The sequence below is a fragment of the Neovison vison genome, chromosome 5 (genome assembly GCF_020171115.1).
Source record: "Neovison vison isolate M4711 chromosome 5, ASM_NN_V1, whole genome shotgun sequence".
NCBI lineage: Eukaryota > Metazoa > Chordata > Mammalia > Carnivora > Mustelidae > Neogale > Neogale vison.
In genome coordinates, this window is record NC_058095.1 from 30,521,464 (window position 1) to 30,543,925 (window position 22,462).

The 22,462-nt window shown below is 41.0% G+C and overlaps 1 protein-coding gene across 1 annotated transcript in view; it reads right to left on the reverse strand.

The window, feature by feature from the left end:
• Positions 1–22,462, reverse strand: part of CRLF3 (cytokine receptor like factor 3) — a 37,982-nt gene that overhangs the window by 5,753 nt on the left and 9,767 nt on the right. The window contains exons 2-6 of the mRNA XM_044248364.1: positions 19,499–19,706; positions 16,716–16,803; positions 16,046–16,223; positions 12,521–12,743; positions 11,699–11,831 (exon numbers count right to left, since the gene is read on the reverse strand). Of these exons, the coding sequence (XP_044104299.1) occupies positions 11,699–11,831; positions 12,521–12,743; positions 16,046–16,223; positions 16,716–16,803; positions 19,499–19,706 (830 nt within the window). The remainder of the gene's footprint in view (positions 1–11,698; positions 11,832–12,520; positions 12,744–16,045; positions 16,224–16,715; positions 16,804–19,498; positions 19,707–22,462) is intronic.

The following is a 22,462-nucleotide window of genomic DNA, read 5'->3' on the forward strand; positions in this document are numbered from 1 at the left end:
CACCCAGGCGCCCCACAAATAAAATCTTTTAAGAAAATATTTTTAAAAAAATTATTTATGAACAAGTTACTAGAAATACATCCACTGCATAAAGAAGTAGAACATCCTGGGTAATAATTTTTCTTAAAGGTAAAATATTCCGAGAAAACATAGCCCAAAACAGGAGTGATTTCGATGGCAACTAGAGGGCTAATCCACTATCCCTATTACTCTGCACTTTGGCTCACTTTGTTTGGATTTTTTTTTTTTTAAAGATTTTATTTATTTGACAGATGGAGATCACAAGTAGGCAGAGAGGCAGGCAGAGAGAGAGAGGAGGAAGCAGGCTGAGCAGAGAGCCCGATGTGGGGCTCGATCCCAGTACCCTGGGATCATGACCTGAGCTGAAGGCAAAGGCTTTAACCCACTGAGCCACCCAGGCGCCCCACTTTGTTTGGATTTAAGTGACACATTCTCATTCTTACACAGTCTCAAAAGGTTTTCCTTCACAGTCAATGCTTGGAGCAAAATCCAAAAATTCAGTTGCTTAGCTGATAAATATACGAAAAATATCCAACTTTATGATAAATATAAGAAATAATTAATTTTAGCCTAGCAGCTACAGACTGATTAGAAACAACAATACTCGGGCACCTGGGTGGCTCAGTGGGTTAAGCCGCTGCCTTCGGCTCAGGTCATGATCTCAGGATCCTGGGATCGAGTCCCGCATCGGGCTCTCTGCTCAGCAGGGAGCCTGCTTCCTCCTCTCTCTCTGCCTGCCTCTCTGCCTACCTGTGAGCTCTCTCTGTCAAATAAATAAATAAAATCTTTAAAAAAAAAAAGAAACAACAATACTCAATACTGAGAAGTATGACATCAATTACCTTGGTGCAGTAACATCAGTACCCCCGCACACTGATGAGAAGATTGCAGAGTGCTTCCAGGAACACAGACAGTCTGTGTCACGAACAAGAAAACTAGCCCAAGGAAGAGAGAATGAGCCTTCTATCAACAAGATCCCTGCCCAGCTTGTCGCACCAGGAATAAGAGAAAGAAGAGGTGCCTTATCAAGTCATTGGAAAGAAGGATTTCTGAAATATATCTGAAACAGAAGTACACTGATCCACTATACAAATCCTAAAATAGCTTTTGTCCTGTCTCAAAACAAACCTGGTAACATGAATAGTCCTCTATTTACTACAGAAATTGGAAATCTTCCAACAAAGAAAATTCTAGGATGGCAAATTGGGGAGTTCTATCAAACATTTAAGGAAGAAATAATACTAATTTTACACCAACAGTTCTGAAAACAAAAGAGGAAGAAACACTTCCCACCCCAATTAACTTTTTTTTTTTTTTTTTAAGATTCTACTTATTTATTTGACAGAGATAGAGAGCACAAGTAGGCAGAGTGGCAGGCATAGGGAGGGGGAGAAGCAGGCTCTCCGCTGAGCTGGGAGCCCAATGGGGGGCTCAATCCCAGGACTCTGGGATCATGACCCAAGCCCAGGGCAGCTACTTAACTGAATGAATCACTCAGGCGCCTCTCCACCTCACTTTCTAAGGCTGGTTAAAACCAAAACCGAAAACATCATAAGAAAAAAAGAGAAACAGCTTTCTCATGAAGAGATATAAAAATCCCCCAAAAGTATTAAAAACCAAATCTGGCAGTATATATAAAGACAATATAAGACAAAGTGGAGGTTCTATGGGGAATGCAAAGCTGGTTTAATGTTCAAAAATTTATCAATTTAATTCACCATATGAACAAAAGAAAAGCATCATAATTACATTAACAAATGTATAAAAATTATTAGAAAAATTAAACATTCACTTATGGATAAAACTCCCAGCAAAGCATAATTAAAAGGGAACTTTTTATTTTGTTTATTTGAGAGAGAGAGAGAGAGTGCATGAGTGGGGGAGGAGCAGGAGAGGGAGAAGCAGACACCCCATTGAGCAGGGAGCCCGATGTGGGGCTAAATCCAGGGACTCCGGGATCATGACTTGAGCCAAGGGCAGACACCAACCAACTGAGCCATCCAGGCACCCCAAGAAGGGAACTTTCTCAACCTCACTATCTACAAAAACCTACAGGTCGGACACCTGGTTGGCAGTCAGTAGAGAATGCGATGCTTGATCTCAGGGTCATAATTACGTTCAAGCTCAATACTGGGTGCAGAGATTACTTAAAAATAAAATCCTTAAGAAAACAAAACAAACAAAAAAACCCTACAGCTAGCATCATTCCTAATGTGAAAGACTGAATCCTTTCCTGCTAAGATGTGGAATAAGCATGTAAGTTTTCAACACTGCTATTCAGAATCACACTTCTTATAATAATAATGTAATGAGACAGGAAAAAGAGAAATGACTAAACAATGATGAAAGACATTTTTTAATAAACTAAATTAAGAAATTACCATATTCACAGATTGAAACAATCAAAATATTAAAATGCCAATTATTACCAAACTGATCTATAGATTCAAGTTAATCTTGACTATAAACCCAGTAAAAAAAATTTCTTAAAAATAGACAACCTGAATCTAAAGTTAAGTAGAAAGAAAAAGGAACTAGAATACTAAAAAAACAAAGAGAAGGAAGTTGGAAGAATCCTACTACTTGATATCAAGACTTACTATAAAGGTATAGTAATCAAGATTATAGTTCTGGGAAGGGGCACCCAGGTGGCTCAGTGGGTTAAGCCTCTGCCTTCTGCTCAGGTCATGATCCCAGAGTCCTGGGATCGAGCCCCGCATCAGGCTCTCTGCTCAGCAGGGAGCCTGCTTCCTCCTCTCTCTCTGCCTGGCTCTCTGGCTACTTGTGATCTCTGCCTGTCAAATAAATAAATAAAATCTTAACAAAACAAAACAAAAAAAGATTACAGTTCTGGGAAAGGAGAAACACACAGCTCAATGAAACCGAGTCCAGAAACAGATCCCCACACATACGGCCAATTGATCTTTGACAAAGGTAAAAGGCAATTCAATGGAGAGAGGAGAGTCTTTTCAACAAATAGTGCAGGAACTACTGGACTAGATCCTAAACAAAACTGAATTCAACCCGTATTTCACATATTACACTAAAAGTAATTCAAAATGTCTCACAGATCTGAATATAAAATTTAAAAACATAAAGTGTCTACAAGAAAACAGGAAAAAAAATTTTTAAAAAAAGATTTTATTTATTTATTTGACAGACAGAGAGAGCACAAGCAGGCAGAGAGGCAGGCAGAGGCAGAGGCAGAAGGCTCCCCGCTGAGCAAGGAGTCCAATATGGGACTGGATCCTAGGACCCTGGGATCATGACCCAAGCCAAAGGCAGATGCTTAACCCATTGAGCCACCCAGGCACCCCACATAGGAAAAACATCTTGTCACCTTGCATTACAGCAAAGACTTCTTAGATACAATACCAAAAGCACTGGATGAGTGCATAAATTGTACTTCATCAAAATTAACAACTTATAATCCAAAAAAGACATTGCTAAGAAAACGAAAAGACAAGCCCCAGACGGGTTAAAAAAAACAAAAACAGAAGACGTATACTCATCAAATTTCAATAATTAAAAAAAATTGTTCTAAATAGGCAATAGATTTGAAAAAACACTTCACCAATGAAGATACACAAATGGACAATAAGTGAGCATTGGAAAAGACACTATCTTTGGCTATCAAAAAGAAAATTAAAACCATAATAAGATACAACTACATGTATACAGAATAGCTGAAAGCAAAAATAAGAGGGGGTAGTCTGGCTGGCTCCGTTGGTAGAGCGTGTGACTCTTAACCTTGGGGTCGTGAGTTTAAGCCCCACACTGAGTTTAAAGATTACTTAAAAGAATGAAATAAAATATTTTTGAAAAAAGAACATAAACATGGGGTGCCTGGGTGGCTCAGTGGGTTAAAGCCTCTGCCTTCGGCTCAGGTCATGATCCTAGGGTCCTGGGATCGAGCCCTGCATTGGGCTCTCTGCTTAGCGGTGAGCCTGCTTCCCTTCCTCTCTCTCTTTGCCTGCTTATGATCTCTGTTAAATAAATAAATAAAGTCTTAAAAAAAATTAAAAAAAGAACATAAACAACTGACAATACCAAATGCGGGTAAGGATGAAGAACAACAGAAAATCTCATAGGTGCTGGTGGGAATGGAAAATGGCATGGCCACTCTAGAACGCAGTTTGATAGTTCCTTAGATAAATCCAGTCTGACCCAGCAATCACAATCCAAGATGATTCATTTGATCTAAATTTTTTTATCTAAAAACTCTCCAACCTGGCTCTTCCCACTAACTCCAGATTATCCAAATGTCTCCTCAGCATCTTTATTTGTAGGTCTAATAAGGAACTTAAATTTAATATGTGAAAGAACAAAATGATTATTCACCCAGAAATATGCTCCACCTACAGTCTTACAAACCTCAGTAAATGATAATTTTTCCCAACAGTTACTTAGACCAGAAACTTGTCACACTTGACTCAGTCACACTTGACTCACCTACCACAACCAATCCACTAGTAAATCTGGCCAATCCTTCCTTTAAAATATATCCAGATTCAGGGGCGCCTGCGTGGCTTAGTCATGATCTCGGGGTCCTGGGATCGAGCCCCGCATCGGGCTCCCTGCTTGGCAGGGAATCCGCTTCTCCCTCTGTCCCTCCCCTCTACTCGTTCTCTCTCCTTCTCTCTCTCTCTCAAATTGACAAACAAAAATCTTTAAAATATATACAGATTTGACCAGATTCTGATGGCTCATCATCACCTCCACTGCCCCATCGTGGTTCAAGACACCATTAGCTCTCACCAGCATTATCGCTATAGCTTGCTGACTAGTTTCCCGGCCTGTATCCATACCACTTCCCAGACTGTTTTCCACACAGCAGCCAACTGACTTGTAAATCATAGGTCAGATGAGGTTTGCTTTATGTCCTCCAATAGCCTTCCACCTCACGAAGTCACAGCAGAGTCCGACAGGGCCAGACTGTCAAGATTTGAATCTTGGCACTAGTATTAATAACGTGCACAACCTCAGGCAAGTTGCTTAATCTTTTTTTTTTTTTTTTTAAGTAGACTCCATGCTCAGTGTGGAGCCTAATGTGAGGCTCAAACTCATGACTCTGATACCAAGACCTGAAGGGAGATCAAGAGTTAGGCATTTGGGGAGCCTGGGGGGGCTTAGTCAGTTAAGTGTCTGCCATCCCTCTCCTTCCCACTCGTGTTCTCTCTTGCTACCTCTCTCTCAAATAAATAAATAAAATCTTAAAAAAAAACAAAACCAGTAGGGTACTTAACTGATTCACCCAAGCCCCCCAAGTTGCTTAATCTTTTGACATCTCAGTTTTCATATAAATAAAATATATCTAATTCATGAGAATGTAATGAGGATTTATAGACATCAACTCATTAAGCATTTAAGAACTAAAACACAGGGGGGCCTGGGTGGCTCAGTCAGTTGGGCATTTGCTTTCAGCTCGGGTCATGATCCTGGGGTCCTGGGATGGAGCCCCACATTGTGCTCCTTGCTGAGCAGGAAGCCTGCTTCTCCTTCTGCCTGCCACTCCCTCTGCTTGTGGTCTTTCTCTGTCAATTGAATAAATAAAATCTTAAAAAAAAAAAAATAGTAACATAGTAAGGTTCAACAAATAGTAAAGTTCAACAAATCCTAGCTGGCTATTAACATTTTATATAGTCTAGCTCAACTTGTGAATTCATGAAAAGTCAAATGGAAAGTATGCTCCTGTCCCCAAAATAATGGAACATAAACCTGATTTGGTGAGGCCTGTCTTCTTAGGGGGAGGGATGGAGATCTCTGCAGTATCAAATATCCTCCCTGTAAATGGGCACAGGTGACCTCCAAAAGGGTATTTCTTTGAGTAATTAAAAACGAAATACAGGGACACCTGGGTGGCTCAGTCTGTTAAGCATCTGCCTTCAGTTCAGGTCAGGATCCCAGGGTCCTGGGATCAAGTCCCACACTGGGCTCCTTGCTCAATAGGGAGCCTGCTTCTCCCTCTCCCATTCCCCACCTTGTGTTCTCTCTCATGCGTGCTGACAAATAAATAAATAAAACCTTTCAAAAAAAAAAAAAAAAGAAAAGAAAAGAAAGAAATGCATATGCATATGTTTAAAAAAAAAGAAAAAGAGATATATACAACCTGTTCAAAGGCTTTTCCTACCTCTCTGACCATACTGCTGGTCTCCATTAACCTGAGCCAGACTTACTACTTGCTCTGTATTTTTTCCTGCTCCATATCTTTGGTTCTTGCTTTGTTTCCCCACTTGAACTATCCTTTCCACCTCTAGCTGCACTAAGCCTTCACCAATCCCTCAACTAAAAGTAACTTTTCCTTCCTCTGCATTGCAGAGCAGTCTAGATCTTTTTTTAAAATATATTTTAAAGATTTATTCACTTATTTGTGAAAGAGAGACAGCATGTGTGTTGGGGGAGGAGAGGAACAGGGACAAACAGACCCCACCCTGAGCTCAGGGCCTGTAGACCTCAATCTTATGACCCTGAGATCATGACCTAAGCCAGAATCCACAGTCAACCCACTGAGCCACCCAGGCGCCCCTGGATCTTTCTTATACTAATTTATAAATGCACTACTCTATGTTGAGTCAAAGATTCTGGGGTTTCCCACCCCTTTTTTCTTAAATGCCACATTCCCAGCCAAGTACGATAGATACCATCTGAATGGAGAAAAGGTTGAATGAAATCACTAGCCTCATGTAAAGACTGGAGTTGATTAGAAGATCTGTTCTTACATTTTAGAAAAGTAGTTTAAGACAGAGAGAAAATGGGTAGGAAAAAGGCCTAAGAAACATTCCCTAGATTATTTGGAAGAACTGTTATATGTGAAGACTTCAAAGCAGATACATCTTCCTGATATCATGAAACACTCCATCTAGAGACAAACTAAAAGCCAGAGTATATAATCTTGACAGACAGAAATCACAATTAGGCAGAGAGGCAGGCAGAGAGAGAGGCAGGGAAGCAGGCTTCCTGCTGAGCAGAAAGCCCAATGCGGGGCTCGATCCCAGGATCCCAGGACCCCAGGATCATGACCTGAGCCGAAGGCAGAGGCTTTAACCCACTGAGCCACCCAGGTGCCCCCAGAGTATATAATCTTAAAGGCCATCTACTTAGGAAACCAGCTGTCTTACCTCACCCAAGTCGATATAATCAAGAGTCGTGGGGGAAAACTCTTCTGTGTGGCATTCCCATTAAGAATCAAACTCTAAACTGAAAGGACTGTGTATCATATTCCTAGAGGAAACCACTTTAGCAAAATATAAAACCTAACAAAGCTGTATTCTCCCCAGGACAAAGCATTCTCTCTCAGTATAAGGAGAAACCAACAAGATTTAAAAGACTCTAAATTAACTTTTTTTAAAGTTTATTTAAGTAATCTCTATACCCAATGTGGGGCTCAAACTCATGATCCCGAGATCAAGAATTACATGCTCCTTTGAGCCAGACAGTCACCCCAAAACAAATTAACTTCCTAATCCTAGTAGGGACTATACCCTATTCCTAATCTTCTCAGGAAATATTAAATTAGTAAATTTTTTTTAAAAATTTCTTCAACAGAGAGAGATCACAAGTAGGTAGAGAGGCAGGCAGAGAGAGAGAGGAAGCAGGCTCCCCGCCAAGGAGAGAGCCCGATGTGGGGCTCGATCCCTGGACCCCACTGGGATCATGACCTGAGCTGAAGGCAGAGGCTTTAACCCTCTGAGCCAACGAGGGGCCCTGTAATTTTTTTTTTTTTAATATGAGGAGCTAAGAGTTAGAATTGAAGATATACCTGGTGATGAAAGAAACCAGCCTTATACAGAAAAAGATTCTTTAAGTAAATTTATTCATAAAAGGGCATGCTAACTCTTAACCAAAGGTAGGCATTAAACCAAGTGGCCCCTTTCTAACAGTTTTCAACCACAGCATTTCTAAAGTCAAGCCCCCAAATTCTTGGACACTTCTCCCAACAAGAAGCACGGTCTATGGGGTGCCTGGGTGGCTCAGTGGGTTAAAGCCTCTGCCTTCGGCTCAGGTCAAGATCTTGGGGTCCTGGGATCGAGCCCTGCGTGGGGCTCTCTGCTCAGTGGGGAGCCTACCTCCCCCTCTCTCTGCCTGCTTCTCTGCCTACTTGTGATCTCTCTGTCAAATACATAAGTAAAATCTTAAAAAAAAAAAAAAAGAAGCGGGATCTATGTCCCTTCTCTGGGATCTAGACTCTGAATGAACGGTAGAATGTGGTAGAAGTGATATTATGTCAACTTCTAGGCCCAGGCCTTAAAAACTGGCAGCTTCTGCAGCTTCCATTTCCTATCTCTTGGGATGCTCAATCTTGGAACCCAGCCACCATGCTGTGAGGAAGACCAAGCAGCCCACAGAGAGGCCTGCACAGGGAGAGACACCCAGAACCGGAATCCATTTGCCAGCCATGTAAGTGATCCATCTTGAAAGCAGACCCACCATCTCTAATCAAACTACTGCAGCTACTGACACGGAAGCAGAGATGAGCGGTCCTCACCAACCTCTGCAAACTGCAGTTTCCTGAGCAAAATAAATGACTACTGTTTTAAGCTTCGCGTTTTGGGGTGGTTTGTTACACAGCGATCAAGAACTATAATATTAAATTTTTATGTTTTTTAAAGAAAAGGTTTATAATAAAAAACAGCTAGCCTGTTATTGGCTCTTGATTCACCACCTCACATGACCTGTGGAGAGGTTAAGAGCACAGACTTTCCAGGCTAGACTGGCAGGATTTGAATAGTTAAAAGTCCCATGGTCCCTGTGTTTCTGTCTCTTTATCTGTAAAAGGAAGACAGTAACCTCCTAGGCTAGGAGAATTCACGAAGGCTGTTTGAAAGGACACTGTTTTAAAGAAAGCAGGTGGTAGAGAGGAGAAAGTAAAAATATGGTTAAAAAAACAAAACAAAACAGTAAGATTAGGAAATCTTGGAAGCAAGCAAAGGGAAAGTAGGACTGTTCAGACAGAAAATCAAGACGAGGCCTGGCCACCAAAAGAGACCGGGCTCTAGAGACTGGTAGAGCCCGCCAGTAACAGGTTTCCTGGCTTCTACAACTCTGCGCATTCCAGCAACTTCAGCAGGAACGGACTGAGCTGAGTGACGGCACTGCCTGCAGGAGTAGAATCTTCCTTCTATCCATGAGGCCTTCACACACCCTTAAAAAGCTGAATAAAGTTTTACCTTCTGTACTCAAGTGGACCCATGTGCTCCTCCCCCATAGAGGCCACCCCGCAACCCCATCTTCTGGCTTCACTGCTGATGCCTGCAATTCCTTTCAACAGGGAAAGAAGACATTTCCATTCCACATTCAAAAGAAAAATGACAAAAATGCAAAGGTCTGGTTACAGTAATAGTGAGCCGAATGAAGTTGGAGTTAATCACCCTGCCAAGTGGGGCCTGGTTAGACATCTTTGGAAAAGAAGAAAGAACTAATGATTTCTTGAGGCCTACTAAATGCACTAAATCCACTTAACTATCTACAGATAGTATCTACAGATAGTTAAGTGGATTTTCATCCATTTGGGTAATTTCCAATGTCTTGAATATTTACTGAATGACAGAAAAAAACAAACCGGAAGTATGCCATCTATTAGACCTTCCTGTGTTCACAGAGGAAGGATTTAAAATCAGGGGAGCATCAGGTCACCATCACCGGGGGAAAGGGTCATAGAGGAGGGAAAAAGAAAAGAGAGAAGCATACAGACATAGAGAAACTATAGACTGCAACACTAACTAGAATCGCGTTTACTCACTCTGCTGTGAAAAAGACAAAAAGAAAAGATACAGGCTAGCTTGGCCATTTATCAGCGATGTGACTTTGGGTGAGTGACTTAACTTCTGTGTGCCTTAGTATTCACATCCCTAAAATGGGTAATTACACCTATTTCATTGGGTTATTGTAAAAATATTGTAAGAATCAAATGGCAGGGGCGCCTGAGTGGCTCAGTGGGTTAAGCCGCTGCCTTCGGCTCAGGTCATGATCTCAGAGTCCTGGGATCGAGTCCCGCATCGGGCTCTCTGCTCAGCAGGGAGCCTGCTTCCCTCTCTCACTCTCTGCCTGCCTCTCCATCTACTTGTGATTTCTCTCTGTCAAATAAATAAATAAAATCTTTAAAAAAAAAAAAAAAAAAAGAATCAAATGGCAGTACCTCATGTGCAGTAAATGCTATTTAACTATTAACTGCAATTAGTATTACTATGATTACTATTCTTGCTGAGACACCTGACCTGAAGAGATCAACTCAGGAAGCCCTACCATTAGACAGGAGCACAATGTTCTCTTGAGATTCACTAATGGCAGTATTTCTAGAAACAAAGGACACAAGCCGAAAAAGGGCTTGTTAGCATACAAAATTCATGAATTCACCTTTGGGAAATAACTAAGTGGACTTCAGGTACTAGACTCTATTTCTTCCTCTCTTTGTCAGGATTTTTCTGGTTAAGTCATTCTTTATAATTTAAGGGATGAGAGATATCAAAAATGAGACAGAGTGGGGGATGGGGGGAGGCACAGGGCGGTTGGGTTATGGACACTGGAGAGGGCATGTGCTATGGTGAGTGCTGTGAATTGTGTAAGCCTGATGATTCACAGACCTGTACCCCTGAAATAAAACATTATTATGTTAATAAAATTTTAAAAAATGAGACAAAGTATAAACTAGTGCATTCTGAAACTGATGACAGTTTAAATGACTTGGCTGGTGCAGAACACACCCACATTAGCTTACATGAAGCTTTCAGTTACTCTCCATGCTTCATATGACAAGGGGCTGAGAACAGGAACTTGGAGCCAGCATTCACCATAAAACCTCATGATCTCAAGGCCTACAAATTAGAGGAGAGTCTGCTACCCTAATTTTCCAAATCAAAATTGTGGGTGCCTGAGTGGCTCAGTAGGGTAAGCGTCTGCCCTCAACTCAGGTCATGATCTCAGGGTCTTGGGATTGAGTCCCACATTGGGCTCTCTGTTCAGCAGGGAGCCTGCTTCTCCCTCCCAACAACAACCCCTCCCCCGCCGAGTGCTCTCCCTCTCTCTCAAGTAAAACTCTTCAAAACAAGTAACAAAGTGGGCTTTGCTTTCTAGGATGAGCTATTCAGAAATAGGACTATAGAGAATATATCTCAGAACACGAAAACAAGGGAATTATTTCATACAGGAAGAAATGGGTAAAGAAATAGAAAATAGATTGGTGGTAGGAGAGCTTGCTTTTGGTTTTACAGAGAATTATACACATATCTATGTACATACACATGTATTTTATGGATAACTATATACATTATGTATGTAATTCTCAGTACATTTACACTGAAGGGTTGTCTCTCACTGAGACCTGCTCATATCGCTTCACAAAGGAAAAAAATTCTTGGCCTCTGATTTTTTAGGATTAACTTTTGAGAGGTAGTCTACTTAACTCTATCTCTCCAGAAGAGATATAAACATAGTATGTGCTATGTATGAGGCATAAGCAAGGCATCTTTTACACTTTATCTCTGTTCATCTTCGTAATAGCTCTATGAACACGTCTGAGAAAACCACAGCCAAGAGAAAAGAGGAACTCTCCCCAGAGTAACACTGCCTTTAAATGATGAAATAAACTCCAGGTTACTTTGAATCCAAAGCTTGTATGTGTTCTATCCACATCAGTTTGCTGCCTGAGGCATGACAAACAGATTCTGTAACATCTACTTGCCTGAATGTCAATGTCTGCCCACAGAAGTAAGTTGGAGCGCTGGAGTAGAGCACACCTGAGGACTCAGAATCATTCCGGAGGGCTATATTTCTTCGACTACTCAGGCTGTACCCCTCGAAGCCAGCTGTCCACTCTTTTTAGAAAGCAAAGAGATAAAAAATTATTAAAACCTTTTGAGGAGTATCTTCAACATAGACACATAAAACTCGGAAGCAGAAGAGGCTACACTTAGGGGATATGGGCAAGTTCTATAAAGGAAGAGAGTCAGTGACAGGGTATCCTGGTTAATCTTAAAAAAAAAAAAAAAATCACAAAAAATGTGTTCGTCTATTCCTGCACACTTCTGGCAGGAACATGCAGAAGATCAAGTGAGTGCTGTCTCCTGGCTAATGAAATCAGGGTGAAGCATAGTTGTTTGAGTGTATTCCAAGCCTGATTAACAACTAGTTAACAAAGGAGTCTGAATATTTTAAAACAGTTTTACAGGACAGACCGATTAGATAGTCACTGAAGGTCTAGAAAATCAGTATCTTTTTTTTAAAATCAGTATCCTGTTGCAACACTTCAAATCTTTGGATTTCAGGGATGCTGATAATCCTCCTAGCACTATTTCTGGACTCTGGAGATAAGAATGGATGAAAAGGTCTCAAAATTCCCATCAAGTAATTTGAATAGGAGACGTTCCACGTTGTTCTCAGCAATGCAGGTTTTACGGTCAGAAAACCTGGCTGGCCATGTGCAAACACTGTGCTGCCTTGAGCACAGACAGGCACCATCATTCTGAGACACAGTTGGGCTTTAGGAGAGAAGGCAACAGCATACCATGAGGCACCAACGTGGAGTGACCCATCTGGGGGACGCTCCAAGGACTCCACTCCTGCCGGCCATCTCCTCGGGCGCAGACTCTGAACTGATAATCAACGTTGGGGTCTATGTGCAACACTATGAACTCGGTTTCAGAGCCTACATATACATCCTCAAAATGATTGGAAGTGCACTTGCGGAACTGCAGCCTGTAATCCTGGGCCGTGAAGTCATCATCCACCTAAGGAGAAGGGCTTTGTGTTAGGTAAAGGTCAGGGAGCAGTTTCTCCCAGCATCATGGCTTAAGAATTCTGGGGCCATGCACAGAAGCCCATGTGCTGAACATGGGCTATTCTCAGGGAGAATTCATCATTACCACCCATCTTTTCTTTATTGAACAATGTGCTCTACACTTCCCAGTTGCATTTGTGGAACTTGGTTTCCTTTGAAGAAACAGCATGTTTCCTCTTTTTTTTAAAGACTTATTTATTCATTCTAAAAGGTCTTAAACATCTTGATTGCCAGAACACTATGTTCAGTGGTTACAATTTTGTTTTTACCAATTTTCCCAAGCAGCAGTAACAACAACAGAGTTGACTTATAAAAAATGAAGAAAAAAACACAAAAAGAGCATACACACACAGAAGGAAGTGGTGGCTGCTTCTTAGATATTGATATTGGGGGTCGTGCTTTCCACAGCCACCACCTGGTAGCTACAAAACCCCCTAAGTGTAACGACAGTGTAATCTCTTTGAATTGTATGCATTATTATATCAAGGAGTTAGCTATCTTGCATGAATGCGCTCTTCTGTGTTTAGGTATCCCATGCCACTCTTGCTGTGAAATTGAAGTTTATGTAGAAAAAAACCTTTTATTATATGAAACTTTATAGCACTTGTGAAAACAATTCAATTTGGTTTATGCACAATGTAATATTTCTGCAGGTATCATCCAAAATTCCCCACAGACAAGGCTCTCGTCCTCATGAGGTTTTGGCCTTAGCCTAATCCTGTGGGACTGTTCTATTAAACTGTTGCCAGGATTTTACATCCTGTTACCTCCACTTTCTAGAACATATTCTCTACTAATATTACTGAAACCAGTTTCTACTTCATACATTTTTTTTTTACAACAGCAATTAAAATTTATCTTCCACAAGTCAAGTCCTCTTAAGAAAGTGATAACAATTATCCATTTTGTGTATTATTATTTTAACATTATTGTTTCTGTACCTGTACTTCCTTTAACTGGTTTTGTTCCTCACCATGGTGTCTTGCCTCCCACCCCCCCCATAAAGGAATACACTGTTAAAAATAATAATAAATAAATGTTAATGTATTTATTCATTCTAAAAGAGAAAGGAGAGAGCATAAGCAGGGAGGGGGTGCATGGAGAAGGACAGAGAGAGAATCCCCAAGCAGAGTCCCCATCGAATGTGGAGCCTGATGTGGGGCTCGATCCCAAGACCCTGAGATCACAACCTAAGCCAAAATCAAGAGCCGGCCACTCAACCAAATGAGCCACCCAGGTACTCTGAAATGGCATGTTTTCTATATAATAAGGTGAAAGATAAAATATTGGAAGTTCAAAGATCAGAATCCCACAACTACCAAAACCAAGATAATTCATATACAGAATATATAAAGGACTACTTTAAAACTTAATAGAAGAGAAACCACCCAGTAAGAGAATGAACAAAAGGCACAAATAAGCATTCTAAGGAATTAGAAATATATGCTACCAAAAAATACATAAAACTATTTAACCTAATTGGTAATATGGACAATACAATTTGAAACCAAAATGAGATACCATACCGCCAAAAACATTAAAGTTCGACAATGCCAAGCATTGGTCCTGAGTACCAGGAACTCATACACTGCTGGTAGAAGGAAACCCTGGTACAATCACATTGAAAAGAATTTGGCATTTCTGGTACAGTACAAATCCAATACTCTAGGACCTCAAAATTTTACTGGATATATACTTGAGGAAAAATTCCTAGCCATGTACACAAGGGAACATGAATACTGCTTATCGCAAAAAAACCAGAAACCCTAGATCCACTGACCGGGAAAAGAATAAAAATGCAGTAAGAGTCTTTGTTTTGAACCAACAAAAACATCTATTTCTTTCTTCTATAACAAGATTTCAGTAAAAAGTCCATTGAAGGGGGGCCTGGGTGGCTCAGTCAGTTACCCATTCGACTCTTGGTTTCAAGTCAGGTCTGATCTCAGGGTTGTGAGATTCATCCCCACACTGGCCTCCATGCTTGGCAAGGACTCTGCCCGTCCTTTTCTCTGTGTGTGTCTCTCTCTCAAATCTTTAAAAAGAAATCCACTGAGGGATGCATGGGTGGGTCAGCTGGTTAAATGTCTGCCTTCGGCTCAGGTTATGATCTCGGGGTCCTGGGACCGGGTCCTGTGTCAGGCTCCCTGCTCAGCGGAGCAGTGCTTGTCGTTCTCCCTCTGCCCCTCCCCCTGCTCATATTTGCTGTCTCGGGCACACACTCTTTCTCAAATAAATAAAATCTTCTTTAAAAATCCATTTAAGAAAAAACAACCATTTCCCAGACACTCAGTGCCCACTCTCAATGATCTATCTGTCAACAGCCAAGACACTCACGACTTATTTGGACATGATTTCTATCTACAATATGGTAACTCATATACATAATATGATTTAATACAGAAAATTCTCAGCAATGTTGAGAATATGAAGAAACCACATTTTAGGATTTTTTTTTTAAATTTATTTATTTATTTGAGAGAGAGTAAGAGAGGGAGAGAGAGAGAACACAAGCAGGAGGAGGAGCAGAGGGAGAAGGCGAAGCAGCCTCCCCACCAAGCAGGAAGCCCCTATGCAGGGCTCCATCCCAGGACCTTGGGATCACGACCTGAGTCAAAGGCAGATGCTCTACTGACTGAGCCACTCAGGTGCCCCCAGGATTTTATTTCAGAAGGATCAGTTCAGTGTGGAACAGAAAATATTAGATATCCAATATTAGCTATCATCTTTTGGCTTTTGTAATAAACAGAAATGGGAGAGATCTTCAATTTACTAAGGGTTAACTTTGGGAAATTTGTGATGGGAAATACCATTGTGATACAGAGATTGTTAAATGTACCTTCAAAAACAATTTACCTCAAATGGGAAGAGCTACCTGCTTTCGAGTTCCTGTGAATTCAATTGTAAAGCAAAAGGGACTTTTGTTTGTGAAGAGAAGAAAACGTTCAAAGGTAGTTAGTTAATAAAAAAATCTAAAAGGCCCTCAGATTTCAAATCCATAATGTTGAAGCTGCTTCCACAATTCTTTTTTTTTTTTTTTTAAGATTTTAAAAATTTTTTTATTTTTTTGACAGAGATCACAAGTAGATGGAGAGGCAGGCAGAGAGAGAGAGAGAGAAGCAGGCTCCCTGCTGAGCAGAGAGCCCCATGCAGGACTCGATCCCAGGACCCTGAGATCATGACCTGAGCCAAAGGCAGCAGCTTAACCCACTGAGCCACCCAGGCGCCCTGCTTCCACAATTCTTAATCACGCACCTTACACCATCGAACAATGATGCCTCCTGGTTTCTCTATTAGCTCTTCGATCTGAACTGGTGGGCGAGATGCTACTGTTCCATGCTTGAAAATGTGGTCTTTCACTATGTTCAGAATTGAGTCATCCAACTGAGCAGACAAACAAGGCACATCAACCAGCAAAGGCACCTCTGGTAAGCTGAGGAAACAAAGCTTAAGTGTTTACGAGGCTTTTAATGAAGGGTTAAAAATATGAGGCATACTTTAGATTAGTCACATACTACATAATGATGCTGAAGCCCTCAGGAAATAATGTTAATGACAGCAGGGGCTGTGGAAGACATTACATAAAGATTCTCTTCCCAAATAAATATAAGCAAGAAAAGAGAAAATTGGTAGGATCACCACTGTCAAGTTTATACCAAAAAATCAGTTTCAGTACGTTTAGAATTTCTTAAAATTTGATAATTTTCTTACACATTAGAATTGAAGAAAATCTATAGTAATACTATACCAAAAATTACAATGGCAGCTATTTCATACCACTAATACTGGTATTGGGCAGTGAACCTTGAAATACGTATTTTCTATCTCATTTACTCAGAATCTTTAGTGGGGGGCAGGGGGAGGAGAGGGAATGCAGGCAGTTTTAATGCTTAAAACTAAGCCTGAATGGCACTAACTCCTTTACCTGTCCAACTGAATGTGTGAGGCCTTTTTGGTAAAGTTCCACAGTTTTTCATTCTGTTCTCCTACACCACCAAGAATGGCAATCTCCCCTACAATCAGGAATAAGAGAATAAATACACCAAAAAACTGTCACATTATAAAGTAATCACTACAGCTCATGTCTAGGTAGTCTCTGGTTTTCTTGCAAATAATTCTTAAGTGATTCTGATTCCACAGTCAAGTTCCCAAAAAGTGAAAGTAAAAACTATTTTAGAAGTGACTCTAAGGTGAAGCTCACAAAGAAAAGGGATAAATAATGGTAACATTTTACAGGAATGAAAGATTCTGCTCTGTATGAAGAAATCTGATCTGTTGACCATTTTTACCCAAAGGAGAGGGTCTAGGTCCTTTTTCCACCTCTCCTACAGAATCATGATTTACAGAACTCCAGCACAAGCCAGGATAGATATTATGCTGATAGAGAAATAGAGCAGGGGTCTTTTTCTTTGAGAGAGAGAGAGAGAAGATGCGGGGAGGGAGAAGCATACTCCCCAATGAGCAGGGCACCTGATGTGGGGCTTGGTCCCAGGATCCTGGGATCATAACCTGAGCCGAAGGGAGATGCTCAACTGACTGAGCCACCCAGATGCTCCACGGGCATGAGGTCTCAAAAAATCAAATGATACAACTGTTTTCCTAAAAGAATACCACATATTAGAAATTATTCCACAGAAAAATAAAGAAGAAAAGTTATCTAAAGGCATTAAAAAAAAATGGTTAACCAACTGCTATGGCCTTCCACGCCCTCCATTCCCTCTGAAAGTGCCCTGGAATGCCTTAAGTTTTTTGGGACCACAGGACAGGACATTCTCCCTCAGCAAGAGGAAAGCAGGACATATTGAACACTGCCTCAAAGTCCTCAAAATTCCATAAATAAGTTTTTATCCCTTGGGAGGGAGGAAAGAGGTTGAAATTCAAAATATTTCTGAAGTCTAAAACCATTTAAGCATCAGATGCTGTAACAAACAAGTTTGTGCCTCAAAGGATTTCTTTTCTAAAATAAGAACATTTCTCAGTCCTTGGGGTGAGGAGTAGATACTCCTGACCTGTGAACTACTTCTGGGTTTGTTTCCCAATGCAAAGCCTCTCAGGAAAGAAACTCTGTGGCCCCACGAAAAAGAATTTTCTCAAAGGCAGTGTTATGGTCAGTGGCAAATAAGCAGTTCTCACTGAAGAGGAGACAAAATGTCATGAGCACGTAAAGGTAACAGCAGTGCCACATTCTAAATGGGACTGAAAGGGGATGAATTTTCAGTGAGAGTGACAGACGCGTGAGCCATGCACCCTCTCTGTCCCATGCCATTCACAGCACTCAGGGCAGAATGGGTACTTTTCAGGCTCTGGCTCTGGCTCCTTTGTCCTCGATTGTCCTTTCAATGCTGGCATCGCCTACCACGCACTCTCCTCATAGGACACACTAGCTTTGGAAGATTTACTAGCCCCCACGGAGCCAGACTTGATGCACACACCATCAATTACCATCTTGCCACACTGATCTCTCTCCTAAGCCACACGCCACATGCCCAACTACCGTCTGGGCATCGTAAGCATCTCAGACTCAACACGCCCCAAACTGAATGCCTCACTACCCACTAAAGCCCAACTTTCTCCTTTGTTTCCTACATCAGTAAACAGCACAATTCAACCTGGTCAACCAAAATCCGGCTGGTTTTGGTCATCCTAAATCCTTCCCTTTATTCTCCAACCTAGCTCCAGGCAATCACCAATAATCAACACTCACTGATAGGTAAACTTGTAAATAATTTTCTCTCTAAAAAGTCTTAAAATCAGCTCCACTTTGTCTCCACCATGATGAAGCCCAGTGCCTTCTTCATTTCCTGCTGGAGTAGTGCTACATCTTCTCAATTGGCCTCTTTGACCTCCAGTCTTAGGACCTCTAATACAATCTCCAAACTACAGGCAGCATCATTTTTTAAAAATGCAAATCCGATTGTGTAACTCTGCTGCCTAAAATACTTCAATAGACCCCTGATATGCCATTCACTTCACTCGTGATGCTACTTCTGCTTCCAATCGTGCTATTACCTCCGTTTCTTCCTTTGTCGCTTAATGAATTCCGTCAAGCCTCTGTGAACTCCTCCCACAGAAAGCTATCCTTCACTCTCCCACAGTTAAGCACTTTCCCTTCCGTGCTCCTTTAGGTCTTAGATCTCTCTCAGCACGTATGCCTCTCACTGTGCTGTAAGCCCCAAAAGGCAGAATCGTTACCTTTTTATTTAATGTACTTGATAAAGATCTGTGTGAAGAGAGGAAAGTGGACATGAAGACAGGAAGATGGCAAGGCAAGATCTGGGTGGGCGTGCTTTAACCACAGTAATTGGCTGCAGATAGGCATATAACCACTACGATTTCAGGAGTAAACCAATTATAATTTTTATCCTTCTAAAACTAACAAAGGAATTTAATTCTGTGAACACTCTGAAAAATATATGAACAGACTCAAAAGGACCTTAAAGTCACAGTGTTAGCAGTGAATAAGACACTACCAAAAAACCATTTGAGAAAAACCATTATCCCTTGTCTTATAACTGATTATAATTAACATTTTAACTACATTCACCCTGGGAGACCTTGCTGTGTATCTGCCATCCTATATTACAAACTATTCTGAGGTAGGAACATGGTAAGCACCGCACAGATGGCAACAAGTCTGCTGGCACCCTGAGAAATTAGCAAAGAGCCAAACTGAATGCGCCCCACTTGATAGGCTCCCTGGACTCCCACCTTCTTGGACTAAGTCCTCTGCAGTATTAACTCCGTGCTCTATGAGCTTCTGGCAGTCATCTAGAGGTTTAATGGTTTCCTGTTCAATCGTGTCCACCTCTTGCAAAAGGGTCACCAATCGCTCATCCAGAAGCTTCCCAAGGGTTCCCTTTAAATCATTAAAATGCTGTTTGAGGACATCTCTTGTCTGTGATGCACTCTCTTTGATCTGCAAAGAAAGAACACAAAAATTCAGAATTGGAATCTCTAGAAAAGGCTAATCCCCAGGTATCACCCCTAATCCCAAGGCACTACACAACGATCACCTTCCATTTGTTGACAAATCAAATGTGATTCATTTGCACAAACTTGCAGAAATGCACAGTACTGGCCTTCATGTAAGACAGAATGGGCTCAAACCTGTGGTTTTGTCATTCACAAACTACATCCCTCTGGTCATGTTAATCAAGCACACCACACCTCCATTTCCTTATTTGTTAAATGAATATAATGTTTACTTCATGGAGTTGCTGTTAACAGGATTAAATAATCTATGTATTATGCTCTGTAAAATTACTGGCACATTGTTGTTCCCAATTTAAAAAAATATTAGAAAGTATCATTATCACACAAAGTAGTTCTTGGCAATAGTATGTTTCAGTACAAAACAATTTTTAAGTAGGAGGGAGTTAAAATTCATTTTACTGAAAAGTAGTAAATAAATGGTAAATCAGAAAGCCATACTATAGGGGCATCTGCGGGGCTCAGTCAGTTGAGCATCTGATTCTTGGTTCAGCTCAGGTCATGATCTCAGGGTCGTGGGACAGAGCCCTATGTCAGACTCACACTCAGCATGGAGTCTGTTTGAGAGTCTGTCTCTCCTCATTCTCCCTCCATTCCTCCACACCTCTAAAATAAATAAAAACTAAATAATAAATAAAAGAAAGCCATAATTTAAAAAAAATCACCTAAGGGATAAAATGCTCTCATTATACTAAGAGAAAGCTAAGAATTTATTTAAAATTCAAAGGGGCTCACAGAAGGCAGAAAATCTTCATGAAAACACACCTCTGGGATAATAATTTAATCTTTTCTGAGTCATTTTCCTCTTTGCAAATCTCAATGAAAGGTTTACAGACCCTCTCTCCCCAGTAAAGGAATACTCCATACCCTAAAGAAATTAACTCAATTTCAGAACTTACAAATTCCCTCAAATCTCAACCATGGCTGGTCGGTAGCAGTAATTCTGAAACTCGGTTTGCAGAAGAATCATGTAGGCTGCCAGATACAATTTCGAGTGCAGGGCTCCATCCCAGACCTACTGATCCAGAACCTTTGAGGAGGGCTGGAGGGTATGGATGGAGTTCTTGTCCACAAGCACCCCTGTGATTCGGCAGCTCACACTTTGAGAAACATTGCCCTCGGGTACACAGAGCTCAGATTAAGAGCTGCAGTTCTAGGAGATAGGGCAGGGAAATCTTTACAGCTCACACATATTTTGAAAACAAACCAGTTGTCTACACAGATACAACACTTTTTTTTTTCTAAGATACAGACAACACACAAGTCACTCACTTAACAAGAAAATTCTAAAAACCAAATAGTTCTGAATCAAAGCAAACACACATTTTATTTTGGTGATATTGACATATTAGTTTCATAATGACATTATTACATTTATTACTCTAACCCTTGAGCGTTTGAAGTCCAAGAAAACCCACAAAGTACAGGATTTCAACAGTTAATAGAGAAATTTAGAAAGTTTTCCATTTATTCTCTAAAACTAAATTTAAAAAGCAGAATACAGGGGCGCCTGGGTGGCTCAGGCAGTTAAGCATCTGCTTTCAGCTCAGGTCATAATCCCAGAGTCCTGGGACCGAGCCCCCTAGAGTCCTGCTCAGTGGAGAGCCTGCTTCTTTCTTTACCCCTGCATGCCAGTCTGCCTACTTGTACTCTCTCTCTCAAGTTTAAAAAAAAACGAAACAAAACCACCACCAACAACAACAACAAAAAACTTTAAAAATAAAAATTCAAAAGCAGAATACAAAACTGTTTTCCAAAAACGTTCACAACCATGTAAAAACAAAAGATGTCAATGCTCAGGGAGTACAAAAACAAAATACAGGGGGGATTGGCTGAAGTGGATAATGGAAATAATTTTTTCTCCTTTTGACAGTAATGTAACTTACAATAGTGTATGTGCAGTAAATGGTGGAATTCGTTAAATCATAAAGAAAAAGAAAGACCCTACTATAAGTTTAATTGTTAAGTAGTCTCTGTACACTCACAGGGGAGCTTCCATGAAATAAACCAAAGCCAAAATTTAAAAAGAAAGGGAGGGGGCCGTACTCAAAATGTTCCAGTTCATTACTCATCTGTGGGATCCTGGGTCCTTAAGACTCACACCCTAACATACAGAGCACCTGGGAAACAAATGTTGCTGAGTAAAAACGAAGTTAACTGTGTACATGTATAAGGCCTTTTACATTTTTTTAAAAGATTCTATTTATTTATATATATATTTTTTAGATTTTATTTATTTATGTATCAGAGAGAGAGGGCGAGAGAGCAAGCACAGGCAGACAGAGTGGCAGGCAGGGGCAGAGGGAGAAGCAGGCTCCCTGTAGAGCAAGGAGCCCGATGCGGGACTCGATCCCAGAACGCTGGGATCATGACCTGAGCCGAAGGCAGCTGCTCAACCAACTGAGCCACCCAGGCGTCCCGAAAAGATTTTATTTATTTATTTGATAGAGAGTGAGAGAGAGCAGGAAAGGGGAGAAGGTCAGAGGGAGAAGCAGAATCCCCGCAGAGCTGGGAGCCCGATGCAGCACTCGATCCCAGGACTACGGGATCATGATCTGAGCCGAAGGCAGTCACTCAACCAACTGAGCCACCCAGGTGCCCCTGTAAGACCTTTTTTTTTTCCCCCCCAAAGATTTTTATTTATTTATTTGACAGAGAGAGATTACAAGTAGGCAGAGAGAG